This window comes from Mauremys mutica, chromosome 16, assembly GCF_020497125.1.
Source record: "Mauremys mutica isolate MM-2020 ecotype Southern chromosome 16, ASM2049712v1, whole genome shotgun sequence".
Taxonomy (NCBI): Eukaryota; Metazoa; Chordata; order Testudines; family Geoemydidae; genus Mauremys; species Mauremys mutica.
In genome coordinates this window covers 7,053,486-7,068,742 of record NC_059087.1, presented here as the reverse complement: position 1 = coordinate 7,068,742, position 15,257 = coordinate 7,053,486, and the positions used below count along the sequence as shown (strand labels likewise).

The 15,257-nt window shown below is 45.3% G+C and overlaps 1 protein-coding gene and 1 long non-coding RNA gene across 16 annotated transcripts in view; one reads left to right on the top strand and one right to left on the bottom strand.

Moving 5' to 3' along the window:
- The window catches only part of SETD1B (SET domain containing 1B, histone lysine methyltransferase), a 107,926-nt gene extending 99,429 nt beyond the window's left edge, over positions 1-8,497 (top strand). For all 15 annotated transcript variants that reach the window (XM_044989806.1, XM_044989810.1, XM_044989809.1 and 12 more), the window contains 3 exons: positions 298-417; positions 2,502-2,639; positions 3,403-8,497. In XM_044989806.1, coding sequence (XP_044845741.1) covers positions 298-417; positions 2,502-2,639; positions 3,403-3,576 — 432 coding nt within the window. In that variant the 3' untranslated portion in view covers positions 3,577-8,497. The remainder of the gene's footprint in view (positions 1-297; positions 418-2,501; positions 2,640-3,402) is intronic.
- Positions 1-10,418, bottom strand: part of LOC123350913 — a 30,297-nt gene extending 19,879 nt beyond the window's left edge. Inside the window, exons 1-3 of the long non-coding RNA XR_006573877.1 lie at positions 10,344-10,418; positions 4,469-4,551; positions 3,499-3,644 (exon numbers count right to left, since the gene is read on the bottom strand). This is a non-coding gene — a long non-coding RNA (uncharacterized LOC123350913). The remainder of the gene's footprint in view (positions 1-3,498; positions 3,645-4,468; positions 4,552-10,343) is intronic.
- Positions 10,419-15,257: the final 4,839 nt, after the last annotated feature.

Sequence of the window (15,257 nt, the reverse complement as noted above, 5' to 3'; positions counted from 1 at the left end):
AGGGCCTGTTCTACCAACTTGCACAAGAACACACAGTGAATCGGGGCAGGGCTGGGAGTAGAACCCAAGAATCAAGACGACGTCTTCCCTTCTCTAACCACTAGACTACGCTCCTTTTCACAGCTAACATGGAGGTAATTAATAGTCTGATTTAACTATAGAGTCAGGTGCCACATGCTGAAATGTCCCACTTGTGGCATGGAACACACTGCAGATGCTCTTCCGTATGTGCTGGGTACTGTGCAGATTGCTGTTTCCTTTTTTGCTCATGATGGTTTGGGGTTGTTTTGTACACAGTTCCGGAAGAAAAAGCTAAAATTCTGCAAGAGTCACATTCATGACTGGGGCCTTTTTGCTATGGAGCCCATTGCAGCTGACGAGATGGTGATTGAATATGTGGGTCAGAACATCAGACAGGTAAGCTGTATTTCCCCTTTGCCATGACTCAGTCAGAGTGGAAGACCTCTACTTCATGAAGTGTGGAAGGCAACATGTATCTGTCCTCAGTAGCATCGCTCTTCATACCTACCTGGTCTTATTCATCATCTCCATCCCGCTTGTAAATTCACAAACACTAAAGATTCCTTGAGGCTTTCAATACCACACAATGCATACATCCTGAATGTATCTTCTGGGGGGTTTTGTGCATGGGTCAGTTCTCTTGCTCTGTTTCCTCCTGCCTGTTCTCTGGAAACCATTTCAGAGAGTAACATATGTAAGGCGAAATCATTGTGCAGAATCCTATTGATGATGTTATGTCACATCTGTTTGGAAATGAGGGTAAGATAGAAGACTCCAATTTATGATTTTTGACAAGACAAGTTTAAAATACTTTTGTTCCCATGGTGGACTGGATGGTCTCTTTAATGCTGAGTGGCAAAGCCTCGGTGTGCTTTTAAAAAAAAAAAGGTTGTTTAGAATCCCCGATAAATGTAGGCTGGAGCAGAATTTCTTGAAACAGGATTAAATCCAGACATATTCTCAGAATTTTTGTCTTTTTTTTTTTTTTTTTTTAAATAGAGTGCCATAAATTTACACAGCCCTTTAGCTACCCATTCACTGCTCTGGACAAACATACAATCTCTAAGTCAAATGAGACACAGACTTGAAGAAGCTGTGCTATAGATAAGGCTGAGAGTAACCTACTTTTTGAAAGATGATTATTGTAAGGGCTCTAAAATCCAAATTTGGGGTCATTTGAGCAGTTGGGTTCCAGAGATACAGCTCCTCCCACCCCATAAACATCAGCTGTTTACAAAAAAAATCACACGATTCTCTTGAAATTTTGTTGCCCACATCTGGGACTCAAACTAATGCTCTGATCTTCCCCAAAATGATACAATCCCATGGGATTGTTCTCAGCTTGTGCACTGGGGAAGCAATACTGAATCAATTATTGAGAGTAAAGTTTGGAACTCCAGGTCAGCATAAGCTAACCTGGTGTGTCGAAACCAGTGAAATTGCACGCGTGGCAAGACTTGAGCTCTGTTGCAGCCATAGGGTGTGCACAGGGGCGGTTCTATGTATTTTGCTGCCCCAAGCACGGCAGTCAGGTGGCTTTCGGCGGCGCGCCTGCAGGAGGTCCGCTGGTAACACGGATTCGGCGGCATGCCTGCGGGAGGTCCGCCAGTCCCGCGCCTTCGGCATACTTGCCGCCGAAGCTGCAGGACCGGCGGACCTCCCGCAGGCATGCCGCCAAAGGCAGCCTGACTGCCGCCCTCACAAGGCCGCCCCCCACGGCTTGCTGCCCCAGGCACGCATTTGGTGCACTGGTGCCTGGAGCCACCCCTGGGGATGCAGGCAGCTCAAGGTTACACGCTGTACTCATTGAGCCTCAGCTGCACCGATGCACTGTGAGTTCAAGCCCTACCCTTGGCAGATTTCAGAGCTGTGCATTGTTCACAGTAGCTGTTCTCTGCCTGTATCGTGCAGGGGCTCTTTTTGGAAATTTTGCCTTGACCAAATGTCTGGTTTAAGAGCGTAATTTTAAAGTTCTCTAAAATCCACGTGCAGAGTCCGATTTTACTTTAGAAATATTGTCAAGGCAGAAATTGAGCGGGATGTGATGAAAGGAATACAAGTGACGGGGACATGGGTTCTTGGATACACATTCCTCCTTACGTGAGCTGGTCATTGCATTTTCGGAGTCTTACAATCTTTTTCAGTGCAGAGCTAGGGGCCTTGCCGAGTGTTGTCCTCCATGTAGGTTTCAGTGGTATATGGATTTAAAATGTAAAGCAAGCTTTTCCAAAGTCCAAGGGAATTAGGTGCTGAATCCCATTTGAAATTCAGTGCCTAATCTTTGAAAATCCCATCCTAAATGCTTGTCCTTTGAATTCTAAGCCTATCTTCTCTTGAATAATTTGGGGTCGTAAATATCTTTTTAAATCCTGAATGGGAGTTTTGGTTTGTGCCTTTTAAATTGACTGCATGTAAATCCCTTGTACTTTACTGCCTGTCTCTACGGCACACGCTGACTTGACAATTGGTTTGCCCGGTAGGTCATTGCAGACATGCGAGAGAAACGATATGAGGATGAAGGCATTGGGAGCAGTTATATGTTCAGGGTCGACCATGACACCATCATTGATGCAACAAAATGTGGAAACTTTGCCAGGTTTATTAATCATAGCTGCAATGTAAGTATCACTTTGCTTATGCTTCCAAGAGTTGGCTTTTACTTACAGATAAACCAGCCAGCCACTCAGTTATACTCAGAGGTGATGATGTTTCATAGGAGCTGTAATCAACATATTGATAAGCTGATGTGGGTCAAGAACTGGTATGAGGGGACTGGAAGATGTAAGTTACAACAATTTAGAGTCAGCTCTGAATTTGGCCCCAGAAACCCGACTGTAGCTAAGGGTCCTGGAGAGACACTATTGCACAGTGTTTAGAGAAAGTGTATTTAAAACAAAACAGCACTGCTATGGGAACAGCCTCTAAATGGTGTTCATGTAGGAACAGGGTTGTCTGTCTCCTCCAGGCAGGGACTCTGCCTTCGCCTGTGTTCTGAACGGTACTGGGCAGACTGTGTGCACTCAATAAGTAATAATTTGGGTGTCTGAGTCATTACTGCCGCCCACCTGAGATTCCAAAGCCTGTAGGAGCCGTTCATGCTGACTGTACGAACTGTCATCATTTGTACCTTGGAAGAAGTATAGTGAAGGCTGAACTTTGTTTTCTGTCTTAATTCCCCCAATAAATCTTCCCATTCCCATGAGGAATTGAGTATGGCAGGAGAAAGTGAAAGCCCCACACCCCAGCCCCAGGAAAAGTACCTGTGCCCCTCTGTAAAAAAATAATTGCAACAACTCAGCTGATTTAAATAACTGCAAAAGAAGCCTGCAAATCTAAAACTTACAGAAAATTAACCCCTTTCCCAATTTGTCACCCCTGCAGCCAAATTGTTATGCTAAAGTCATCACCGTGGAGTCTCAGAAGAAGATTGTCATCTACTCTAAGCAGCACATCAATGTGAATGAGGAAATTACTTACGACTACAAGTTTCCGATCGAGGATGTAAAGATCCCATGTCTGTGCGGCTCTGAGAACTGCAGGGGGACCCTGAACTAATCCCGAGGCTTCTCGTCACACTTGCACCTTCGGCCATGTCAGAACTGCAGTAACCAGGTGTGGTTGCACTTTGCCAAAAAAAAGAAAAAAGAAAAAAAGAGAGAGAAGAAAACCAAGCAAGTTTCGCACTTCTGTCAGGATCACAAGTGAAAGCAAAAAGCGCACATGCATAACTAGGACTGTTCACGTTTCAGGTGCTCTTCCTCGTCAGATCCAACACACACAAAAGGTGATTACCACTTCGTGGCATAGTATATCCAAACACTAGCTTCTCTCTGTTCAGTCTCTATATTATTGCTCATCGTACGATAATGGTACCTTTTGTTGTTGTTGTTGTTGTTTTTGTTGTAAACCTTTGTCTTTCCATAAATGCTGCTACCTTTTTCTCATCAGTTTGTTGTTTGAAAAAGACATTCAACGTTTAAATGTGAAGCAGAGACTGAAAATGCCATAAAGGGTTGTTGGGAGCTTGGTTGGCTGAAATTGCACAGACTTTTCAGAGTAAGCTGTAAATAAATGTATGGTTGATGTTACAGAGCAAGCCAGAGGCTTGGGTGCGAGAGTGTGTGTGTGTGTGTGTGTGTGTAGGCGCGTGTGTGTGTGTAGGCGCGTGTGAGTATGCTTGGGTGTGTCTACAGTGAGACTGTAAGTGAACTGTCCTGCCTTTTCCTTAGAGATGGGCCTGATCAATTCCTCTGACCCAAACATCCTGGAAAGCAGGGGAACATTCAGCTCTGTAATGGACCTGAACTTAATGCCTTAGGCTCACCTCTAATTTTCACATGCCATGCTGGTATTTTGGGGGGATCAATAGCTCTATTACCATACAGAAAAAATATTTAATACCACAATCTGCATAATTAATAAGTTTAATCAGTTACTTCGTCCTTACTTGCAAAAGGTGGCTTGATAAATGGCCTTTTCGGTATCTACATTTCTGGTGGATCTATTCCTCTTTCATTCAAAATACTGAGGCTGAAATTAAATGATCAGTACAGTCATTGTTTATGCTGTAGAAATCTTACTGTCTTTTAAGCATACACTACTAGAACAGTTCATAGAAGATGGCACTGAGATTTCTTTCCCTGTAAGAAACCAACGGCTGGGTTTCTTTTGTTGTTTATTTCCAACTTCGCCTCCTGACACACAGCCTCTTTTCCCTCCCTTCCATGTCTTTTCATTCAGACTGTTTGCTCTGCACTTGTATGGGTGAGATACTTGTTCTACTACTAAAGGGCTATGTTCTGCCACTCTCACTCACACTGAGCAGTACCTGAAATTAGTTCCATTCATTTCAATAGGACTAATTATGGAGTAAGGCACTGCTCAGAGTGCGTGAGGGTATCGGAGACTGTCCCAAACTGCGTACAGTATGAAAATTGGATTTTTAAAAAGTTTAACTTCCAAATAAAAACATTATTTTCCTTTTAGAAAATATTTGATCACTGTAAGTGTAGGTTGTAATGAAATCCTCGGTTTTATACTAGGGGTTCCATTTCAAATGAGCCAGAATCCAATGCAAGTATTTATTTTGATCTGAAATATTATTTGGTAAGCAGATCAGTCTTTCAAACCGTATTCAGTTCCCCCTGCTTACAAGTGGAACTTAGTTGTACTAAGCCATTTTAAAAAACAACAGTTTGTAGAGGGGAAAATGGTACTGTTATCCCAGTAACTAAAAATCTTTTCCCTTTAGAGTAACTTGGACAACTGAGTTCATACTCTCTTCAGTCTAGTGACGATTACTGCCTGATCATGCTTCAATGATCAGAAGTTGGAATCTTGGAAATGGGTTTTTTAGGAGTTATTTATACTGCATATGTATTTGCCAGGACTGTATTACAGTATGTAGCATGTAATATGGGGTCGACTTCTATATTTCATTTCTTTTTCAAGCAAAAGGCCTAGCGGAGCTGGAACATATGACTGATACAAGCTGCCTTAATATTATCTGCATTTCTAGCTGAGGTTAGTTACATTGTCCCTGAGATTGGACATGCAATAGTCTCTCCTTTTTATTTATTTTGTTTTTGTTTTGGTGATTTTTTTTTCCCCCAGTAAATGCTTTCTGAAAATTTCCTCAACAGTGGGTATTTGTGACCCAAAGACGTAAATTTATTAGAAGCACAAGTGGTTTCTGTCTTTGAGAGCTGGTTATAACTACAGATTCGTTGGGGGCGTTTTGGAATTAAGCCAACTGCTCCTTTACTTGTTTTAATATGATTCTTCCTTTCATACTGTATCTCCAGTTGGCATGTCTAAGGCTTTGGGGACTGCACTAAAGCTTTGTGTTTCAGAACTAAAGTTCTGAATATCAAACCCATATTCATTTTTCTGCCTTCTTCCTTTCCATCCCTTCAAACTACTGTATCAACATTGGTTTCTTACAAATACATTGTCCAGTTTGCATGTACAATATGTTACCTATGACACTGATGACCCCAGTGGATTGTGAGGGATGATAGGGTGGCCACATGCAATTGCCTTTGTCTTTATTATGGAGAAGCAGCCTATAGAGACTCTGGCCAAGATTTAAAAAATGAGGCTAATACTAGTTTCCGAGGGTGAAATTTTCAAAAGGGCTGAAGTACCATTACCTTCTACGTCACTCTGGCACTTCTGAAAATGTCATCCCTAAATCCCTATTTAGGCTCTTAAATAACTACCCTGACTTTCGAAAGTGTTCAGCGCCCAGCTGCTTCCATGGGGGCAGCTGAGTGCTCAGCGCTTTTGAAAAACCAGGTTACGTATTTTCAGAGTCTAAATATGAGCTTAGAAGCCTGACTTCATGCTTCCTTGTTTGTTTGTTTGTTTCCCTTCAGAATCTTGGCTTGCAGGGCCCAGTATGCAAAGCTTCCATCTTGAATTGAGCAGCCTCTGAGTGGGCCAGGATGGAGTATTTGATGGTGGGACTTGTAGTCTCCAAAGGATGTCTCAGCTGACATTAAATGGGCGGCAGCAATGGCCTCCGTTTTATGCATTCTAGTTTTGGCTCCCTCATTCCTGGCTAGTCACTCACGTGGTCTTGGTTGGGCAATGTGTGGGCACTCTGTAGATACAAATATGTATTTGGGCTGCTGTACCAGTTACACATTTTATGACTCTTCCTAGTTACGAAGGCTGGTACAAAACCTAAGATTGTAGAGCAAAATGGAGAGAACATAGTGTGGAAGGTATAGACATCAGCCCAAGGCTGGCACAGCCTCATGCCCTGCTAAACGGGGTGTTACCATAGCCATTAAAAGCTCATTGCAATGTGGGAAGTTTTCAAGGAGGGGAGAAGAACTAAAATTAAAGCTTGCCAGGCATTCTTCTTTGGAGGGGTATTTACAGAAGTATTTTTCTGTATTTAATTGAAGACCACATCCTTAATTCTGCTTGGGCTTACATTAACAACGAACAAAAAGATTGAATGTGTTCCCTGTTAAATTTTCTCCCCTGAAACTGAATCACTTTAATGTGTCTGCTATGTGAAACAATCCCAGAAAATAACACAAAAGTTGTTTAAATGTAGTTGCAAGCCTTATTATTGTCCCCAAGCGTGAATGCGCTGGCTTTAGTTATGTTTGAAAATGCCTTAGAAATCGGTATATATAGTAAGTGCCCTCTCTGCTTGAAAAACCTGCATGTCCTGCCTGCCTGTTCATTTATCTGTCAGTTTCAAACCAATATTTTCCAATTCCAGAACTATGTTGGGTCCCATAAGTAATCTGTAACTATCAAGGGGTGGGAAGGGGCTCATCTTGCAGATATTTATATTGTACAGAACAGCTTATTTCTACAAGAACAACATTTTTAAACTCTGACAATGTAGAAAGTAGATTCAGCTCTGGTTTTTGTGACCTTTTTCAGGGATCATTTCAGTGCATTTCTATATAAAATAAAAATTTAAGGAAAAAAGGATTTTGAAGTTTAAAAAATGCATCTTCTGTACGTAGGCAAACTTAAGAATCTTCTCTTCAGACACTGTTTCTTGTAGAAACATGTTGAATTTTTTTGCTGATTTCTTTGTACTTCAAGAGCATGTAAATAATTTATTAAAAGTGACTATTGTAATTTGGAGTTCTTTTTAAAAAGAAGATTCCAGCTCTAACTCATGTCAGGAAGACGGGAGAAGGAGAAGGAATGCGTATAGAAAAGGAGCTGGTGGCATTTACAGCTTGTGTCAAGCTTTGTATAATGTAAATTCTGTATAAATTTTTTTTTGTTTTTTTGGTCAAATAAGTAGATGAAATTAGAAGCATTAAGAAACTGAAGAGAAAAGTATGCCAAGTGGAGGCTTTTTTTTTTTTTGCCAGTCTGAAATCTAATGTGCAAAATCTATTTATTTCAAGCGAGGAAATATGTACAGTCTATTAATAGACGGCCTAAAATGTATTTAAGCAAATCTGCATCTGGATTTTTTCAATTTAATGTTTTGTTTTTATAAATTTCCTCTTTAATTGCAATTGTAATATTTGTTCAAGTGAAAAGAAACACATTTGTAAAGGACACTCTAATCCAATCGGCAGTTTTAAAAACAAAACCCAAAAAGCTGCCCTCATTCCTTGCTGTTTCATGGGTTCTGTAAACAGGTTGTTTTAATTCACAGTGTGAAAGTTAAGGGCCTCCTTTAAAAGGAGGCAGGTAAAACGGTTTGCAATAAATGAAAATTCTGCTTTTTTTTTTTAAGTTCTTTTTTTAAAAATCTCTGCTTTGAAGATTTAGGATTTCTGCTTTCTCTTTTGTTAAGCAAATTTATAAATTTAGGGATGTTTTGTGCATATAGATTCTGTCATCAGTATGTATCTTGTTTTGAAGAAAGTGTTTTGTTGTGGATGTGTCATGCTGTATATATTTGTTCATATTTTTGTGAATTGAATACTATGTACCATTGTATTATAGTAACTTTTATAAAGCAAACCATAAATATACTGACTTTTCTTACAGAAAAAACTATGTTGTGCTTATTACTCTATTACAGTGGCATCTAGAGGCCTCTGAGATTGGGGACCCCATTGTGCTAGACCCCGTATGGCCACACAATAAGAGACTGTCCCTACCCTGAAGAGCTACATTTTATTAACATACCCATGTGAATCTCACTGCAGGATCAGGGCCTACAAACACAGAGCCCGATTCTCTCACCCTTTGTCACACGTGTAACCCCGTGACCATTTGCACGGGTAAGGATCACTTACTTGAATAAGATTTGTGGGATTGGGCTCATACTTTGCACAGCTATAGCTCTTCTTATCCCAGGATCCCAAAACACACTAATTTAAACATCCATTGAGAGAGTTTAAGGAACCATGATGATCATCCAGCCTGCATGTCTCTCAACATCCCTTAGAGATACTGCTGCAGGCTGTCTGTATGATCTGTCTGTGGCTCATTATGCTGTAAGGTTGGCAGGGAGCTAAGAGCTTTTAGTTCGGGTATTTTTTTGAATTGCGCTAAATCTGTAATGAACTTGGTCTACGTTTTACGGTAGAGGGAAACAGACACAAAGTGAAGAGTCTTGCCCAAGGTCACTGCCATGGGTGTATGTACCCCATGTTAGCCCAGCAACCGAAGGGTTAATACAAGCCCTGCCAGCCACTGCTGATTGGCAGTCTAGCAAGGGCTGGGAGGATAAAAGGGCTGGAAGCAGAAGGGCGGGGCAGTGGGAAGGGAACTCCAGTCAGCAGACTGCTGGAGAGCCACTAGGGACAACACCCAGCAAGGGGCCAGCAAACCCACCGACTGAAGAGCCTGCCGAGGCCCGAGGGGAGGTAGGAAGGAGCCCAGGGTACTGTCCTGGTCAGCAACCCTGACTCTCCTTATCTAGCTTGAGGGCCAGAGCTGGAACCCAGTGGAGTGGAGTGGGCAAGCCTGGGATCCCCTACCAGCCCCCTGGGGGGTTCCAGATTCCTGGACACCAGGGGTAGACTGACGGCTCCGCTGAGCTGAGAGAGCCAGAGCCATGCACCCCCTGCCCCTGTTTGGTCACAGGGGGCACTGCCTCAGTCACACATCAAGATAGTGGTAGACCTGAAGATAAAACCCTGGAGTCTTTACTCTCAACCCCTTGTTTGGCCATTAAAGTGCTACCGCCTCTGTTCATTATTTGCAGTATTGTGGCAGTGCCCAAAATGTGCAAGGGTTCTGTCTGTAGGAAGAGGCCGTCCCTGCCTCAGAGAGCTTACAATTGAAACAGATGAAAAAACAGGCCCAGCGTGGCAGAGAAGGATGCCGTGAACTAGTGTTTGCAGTAGAAAATTTCATCACTAGGTGAGATGCCATTTCTATTCAAACCTCCCTCCCCACAGTCTTCAGTTGATGAGAATGGGCTGGATTTTCAAAAGCTCCGGTGGGACAAACTGGCAGTTTAAGTGGCTAAAATGGTTTTCTAAGGTTCCTGGGACTGCACAAGACCTTTTCAGAAGCAGCCTGGTCCTTGGGCCCAAGGGCTGGATTGGACACATTGATGAACCACCTAAAGGCATGGTTCTAGGGTGGGGTTAACTTGATGGGCTTGTGGATTTTCAAAGTTGTCCGAAGTCGTTGCTCCTCCCACAGTAATGTGCTTCTGAGATAGTTATAGGGAGGAGGCACAACGTGACATCCATCTGCCCATCACCTGTGTTCCCCTCAGTCGCCCTCCTGATCTCCATGTTCTCCTGCACATGCTCCACTCTCCATAACTGCCAACTTGTGTGCAGCTCCCTGGGTGACATTTCTCGGTCACTAATTGCGCCTCATTCCAAGCAATTGGGGTGGGGAGGAAGGTACAAATCTCCCCTCACCAGTGGCAGAGGGAGGCAGGACTCATCTCCACACAACCACCTCTTCCTTTCCCACTCTGGATCCAATGCTTGCCCTGCTCCAACTGCTCTGGGGCCCCTCAGAATTCTGCCTCAGTGGGGAAGGGCTGGCCCAGCCTGGCCCAGCCCTCCCCAAGGTACATTTGCAGGGAAAGGAGTGGGCTTTTTCCATTCCTCCCCCACCCCTTCTTGTAGAGAAATGTGTTGTCTCAGCCTGCTGGCCCTCCTCTCCAGCCCCTCCCCCCCCCCCGCAGCACACATGCACTCCTGAGAGGGGAAGGGCTGCTCTCTGACTCGGGGGGGGGAGACACTTCCCTTCAAGGTAAAGGGGGGGCACAGTAAAATGTTGGGGTGGGGGCAGTGGCAGATGCAGGAGAGAGAGAGCCACAGGAAGTTGGACGGGAGAAAGAGATGCAAAAAAGGGGAGGACCCCTCCCCGTGGCTGGGAAGAGAAGCAGTTCCCCCAGGCAATCGATTCATAGAATCCTAGAATCTCAGGGTTGGAAAGGACCTCAGGAGGTCATCTAGTCCAACCCCCTGCTCAAAGCAGGACCAGTCCCCAACTAAACCATCCCAGCCAGGGCTTTGTCAAGCCTGACCTTAAAAACCTCTAAGGAAGGACATTCCACCACCTTCCTAGGTAACCCATTCCAGTGCTTCACCACCCTCCTAGTGAAATAGTGTTTCCTGATATCTGCAACTTGAGACCATTACTCCTTGTTCTGTCATCTGGTACCACTGAGAACAGTCTAGATCCATCCTCTTCGGACCCCCCTTTCAGGTGGTTGAAAGCAGCTATCAAATCCCCCCTCATTCTTCTCTTCTGCAGACTAAACAATCCCAGTTCCCTCAGACTCTCCTCATAAGTCATGTGCTCCAGCCCCCTAATAATTTTTGTTGCCCTCTGCTGGACTCTTTCCAATTTTTCCACATCCTCTTTGTAGTGTGGGGCCCAAAACTGGACCCGGTACTCCAGATGAGGCCTCAACAATGCCACAAGCAGAGAATGATCACATCCCTCGATCTGCTGGCAATGCTCCTACTTATACAGCCCAAAATGCTGTTAGCCTTCATGGAACAAGGACACACTTTTGACTCATATCAAGCTTCTCGTCCACTGTAACCCCTAGGTCCTTTTCTGTAGAACTGCTGCCTAGCCACTTGGTCCCTAGTGCAGTGCATGGGATTCTTCTGTCTAAGTGCAGGACTCTGCACTTGTCCTTGTTGAACCTCATCAGGTTTCTTTTGGCCCAATCCTCTAATTTGTCTAGGTCCCTCTGTATCCTATCCCTCCCCTCCAGCGTATCTACCGCTCCTCCCAGTTTAGTGTCATCTACAAACTTGCTGGGGGTGCGATCCACACCATCCTCCAGATCACTAATTAAGATATTGAACAAAACCGGCCCCAGGACCGACCCTTGGGGCACTCTGTTTGATACCGGCTGCCATCTAGACATGGAGCCATTGATCACTATCCGTTGAGCCCGACAATCTAGCCAGCTTTCTATCCACGTATAGTCCATCTTATAGTCCTCTACCCACCAGTCAAGTGAGTTCTGGCCGCCCCTCTTCCCCATCTCTAATAACTTGTCTCTCTTCACCCCTCAGGCCACTTGTTTTTCATCTGCCCGTCCACCTCCTTTGGTGGGTCGCCTTCTCTCCCTTTCCCTCCCTGCCTCCTTCCAGGTGTCTCCACCCTTCTGCTCTCAGCTATTTATGCAAACTTTTTTTTTTTTTTTTTGCAAATTATGCAGTTTGGAGCTAAATGCTGGGACTTTGGGAGCTGCAGGTTCTTGCTGACAATGGCGGCAGAAGTGTGTGCGTACTTGTTCCAGTTCCAACTAACCTCTCTCTTGCCCAGCAGGGGCCTGAGCCTGGGATCCCCTCCAGTGACTTTTCCTGGCCATCTCTCTGGTGCCAGCCCATGGTTTTGGGGGGAGGCAGAGCCAAACGTAACACGTTATGTGGGCAGTGGGGACTGACTGGGGGAAACCAGTGACAGGACTGTGGCCATATTGTCTAATGATCCGTTTTATTTCCAGGTCAGGTGCTCACAGATGGAATTGGTTGGCATTTGTGTTGTAGTAACAATTTAGTCTCCTGGCCCTTGAGTTTCTTCCACTGATGCTATGGCACAAATTCTCTGCTGGCATAGATGGACACAACACCACTGAACTCAATAGAGTTGTGTCAGTTGACGCCAGGGCTGAATTTGGCCGCTGTGATGACGTTGAGCAATGTAAATGTAGACTGTCCCGGTTCTATGACACTGACAATGGTTTAAGCATCTCTGCTGAAAGCAATCTTAGGAACTGGTGTATAGTATAAACCGTCAGTGATGTTTTCTTCCTCTTCGTCAGAAACTGGTGCCCTCTCCCTCTCGTTAACCAAGTCGGTCACCCATCTCTACCGTTTCCTGAGTCCCTTCCCCCTCTCAGGCTATCTGCCTCTTCCTGTAACCCATCCAGGCTTTAAGGATGGGATCTCCAAGCATGGGGGGGGGGGTGTCTCATGACCAGATTTTTTTCCTGCAGAGAAACAACACCCATAGTCATGACTCTTACTCTGTTCTTGGCTCTACCTGGTTTGCTGGGGGCCTGGTATCACAACACACACGGTAACATTTTCATAAGTGATAGGTACTTGGGAGCCTACGCCTCATTGAAAGTCAATGGGACGTCAGTTTCTAAGGCACCTGGGCACTTTTGAAAATTTTACCCAGGGTTGGGCTCTCTCCCCTAAGGCAGAGTGAGAACCGACCTCTCTCTCTCTCTTTGCTGCTTTTAAGTCTTTGAGACCAGTAGGCGGCAGAGCCAAGTTTATTCTGGGATGTTTTATTTTTTGATGTTTCTAGCAAACAGATGAGCTTTGTTCTGCTCTTTTGGCCATGTGTGTATATCGCCATCTGTGCGCTATTACTCTGGTAGATGGCTGCATCAGTGGCAGGCCTCTGTCTCTCATCAGTATTTCTTTGAATGTGTGTGGCAGAGGCTGAGAAGTTGGGGACACTAACTGCAGGTCTGGTTACAGGGATCCACTTTTATGAGCATGAAGTTTAATTGCAGCCAGGGGCTGATTGAGAGCCAGGAGAAAAGGCAATTGCTCTCTTTAATTCCAACCCTCACCCTCCCATTCCCTAGCTCGTATCCCCATCAGAACATTGACACTTCAAAAAATATTTCTGCCACAAAGGCTGAGTTCAGTTTTGCACCTAAAGCAGGAATTCAACCCCTTTATAGTATCAGAGGGGTAACCGTGTTAGTCTGGATCTGTAAAAGCAGCAAAGAATCCTGTGGCACCTTATAGACTAACAGACGTATTGGAGCATGAGCTTTCGTGGGTGAATACCCACTTCGTCGGATGCATCCAACGAAGTGGGTATTCACCCATGAAAGCTCATGCTCCAGTACATTTGTTAGTCTATTAGGTGCCACAGAACTCTTAACCCCTTTATAATGTATGGACAATACATTGCATCCTCCCCGAAGTTACTACACATACTCTTTGAGTACAGAACACATTTTCTGAGACTGTACATGTTAATTAGCTTAGGAATTAAAATGAATTAGACAATAACTACATTAAAGTGGAATTAAGGTTGAGAGCATATATTGGCAGTTTAGGTTAAACCACATTACAGGGACGTTGTAATTATCCCAAAACCAAGTGTTAGAAACCCAGGAAATTCACAGGTAAGATTAAATTTAAAAGAAATCCAAACGTCTTAAGGTATGACGTGCAGTTAGGGCACCAAAACTGAACTCTACCCTCTTTGCGTTTCTCATATAGTTAAAATTCACTGAAATCTTGTGCGTACGCAACATGCAAATCGTTCACTCGGGTTAATGGTTGTTTCTCCCTGTTATTCTTCATAACTGAAATTCCTCCTTCAGCAGAAACCTGAACACTACGCTATAGTGCTGATTAAGGCATTTTAGTATTTAGCAGCCCAGATTGGATTAAACTGATTGTAAAGACATGTGATTATTTTTAAATCCCGCCCCCTATGTCAGTAGAGGGTAGAGTTACGGTTGTTGGAATGCCCTAATTACGCTGCCAGACCAGATCACATTTGGATTCCTTTTAAGTTTAAATTTAACTGCATTGGTAGCAAGTGATTCCCCCCCTTCGGGGACCATAGCCGCCTGGCCCCGCCCCTTATGCCCAAGGCCCTGCCCCTTTTACCCACCGAAGTCCTGAGGGCCCACACCGTTGCCGTAGGAGCCCTGGCTGAACTGCTCCAAGCACTGGCTTTCCCGCCTCAGCTGCTTCAAACCGCTGGCTGACCCAACGCGCCAGCCTGGCCTGAACCGACCCAACGTGACCCAATGTGCTGGCCCGGCCCGAACCGATGCACTAGCCCGGAGTGAAGCAAGCCAACGCGCTGGCCCAAACCAACCTGACACGCCAGTCCGACCCAAATGGACGTGCCGGCCCAGCCTGACCTGACGCATCAGCCAGACCTGAACCAACCTGACGCGCCAGCCTGAACTGAACCGACACGCCGACCCGACGCACCGGCCCTGCCTGAACTGACCCAACGTGCCAGTCCAACCAGAACTGATGTGCCGGCCTAGCCCAACCCGACACGCTGGCCCAGCCCGACCCGACGTACCGGCCCGTCCCAATGCACCGGCCCAAACTGACCTGACACGCCGGCCCGACCTGAACCAACCAACGTGCCAGCCCGAACTCACCCAACGTGGCGGCCTGACCCGACCCAACCCGACGCGCCAGCCCAAACTGACCTCACACGCCGGCCAGCCCGACCCCAAGCGCTGGCCTGACCTGATGCGCCAGTCTAAACCGAACCGACCCGACCCAACACGCCGGCCCGAACTGACCCAACGTGGCAGCCTGACCCAAACCAACCCAATATGCCAGCCCGAACCGACC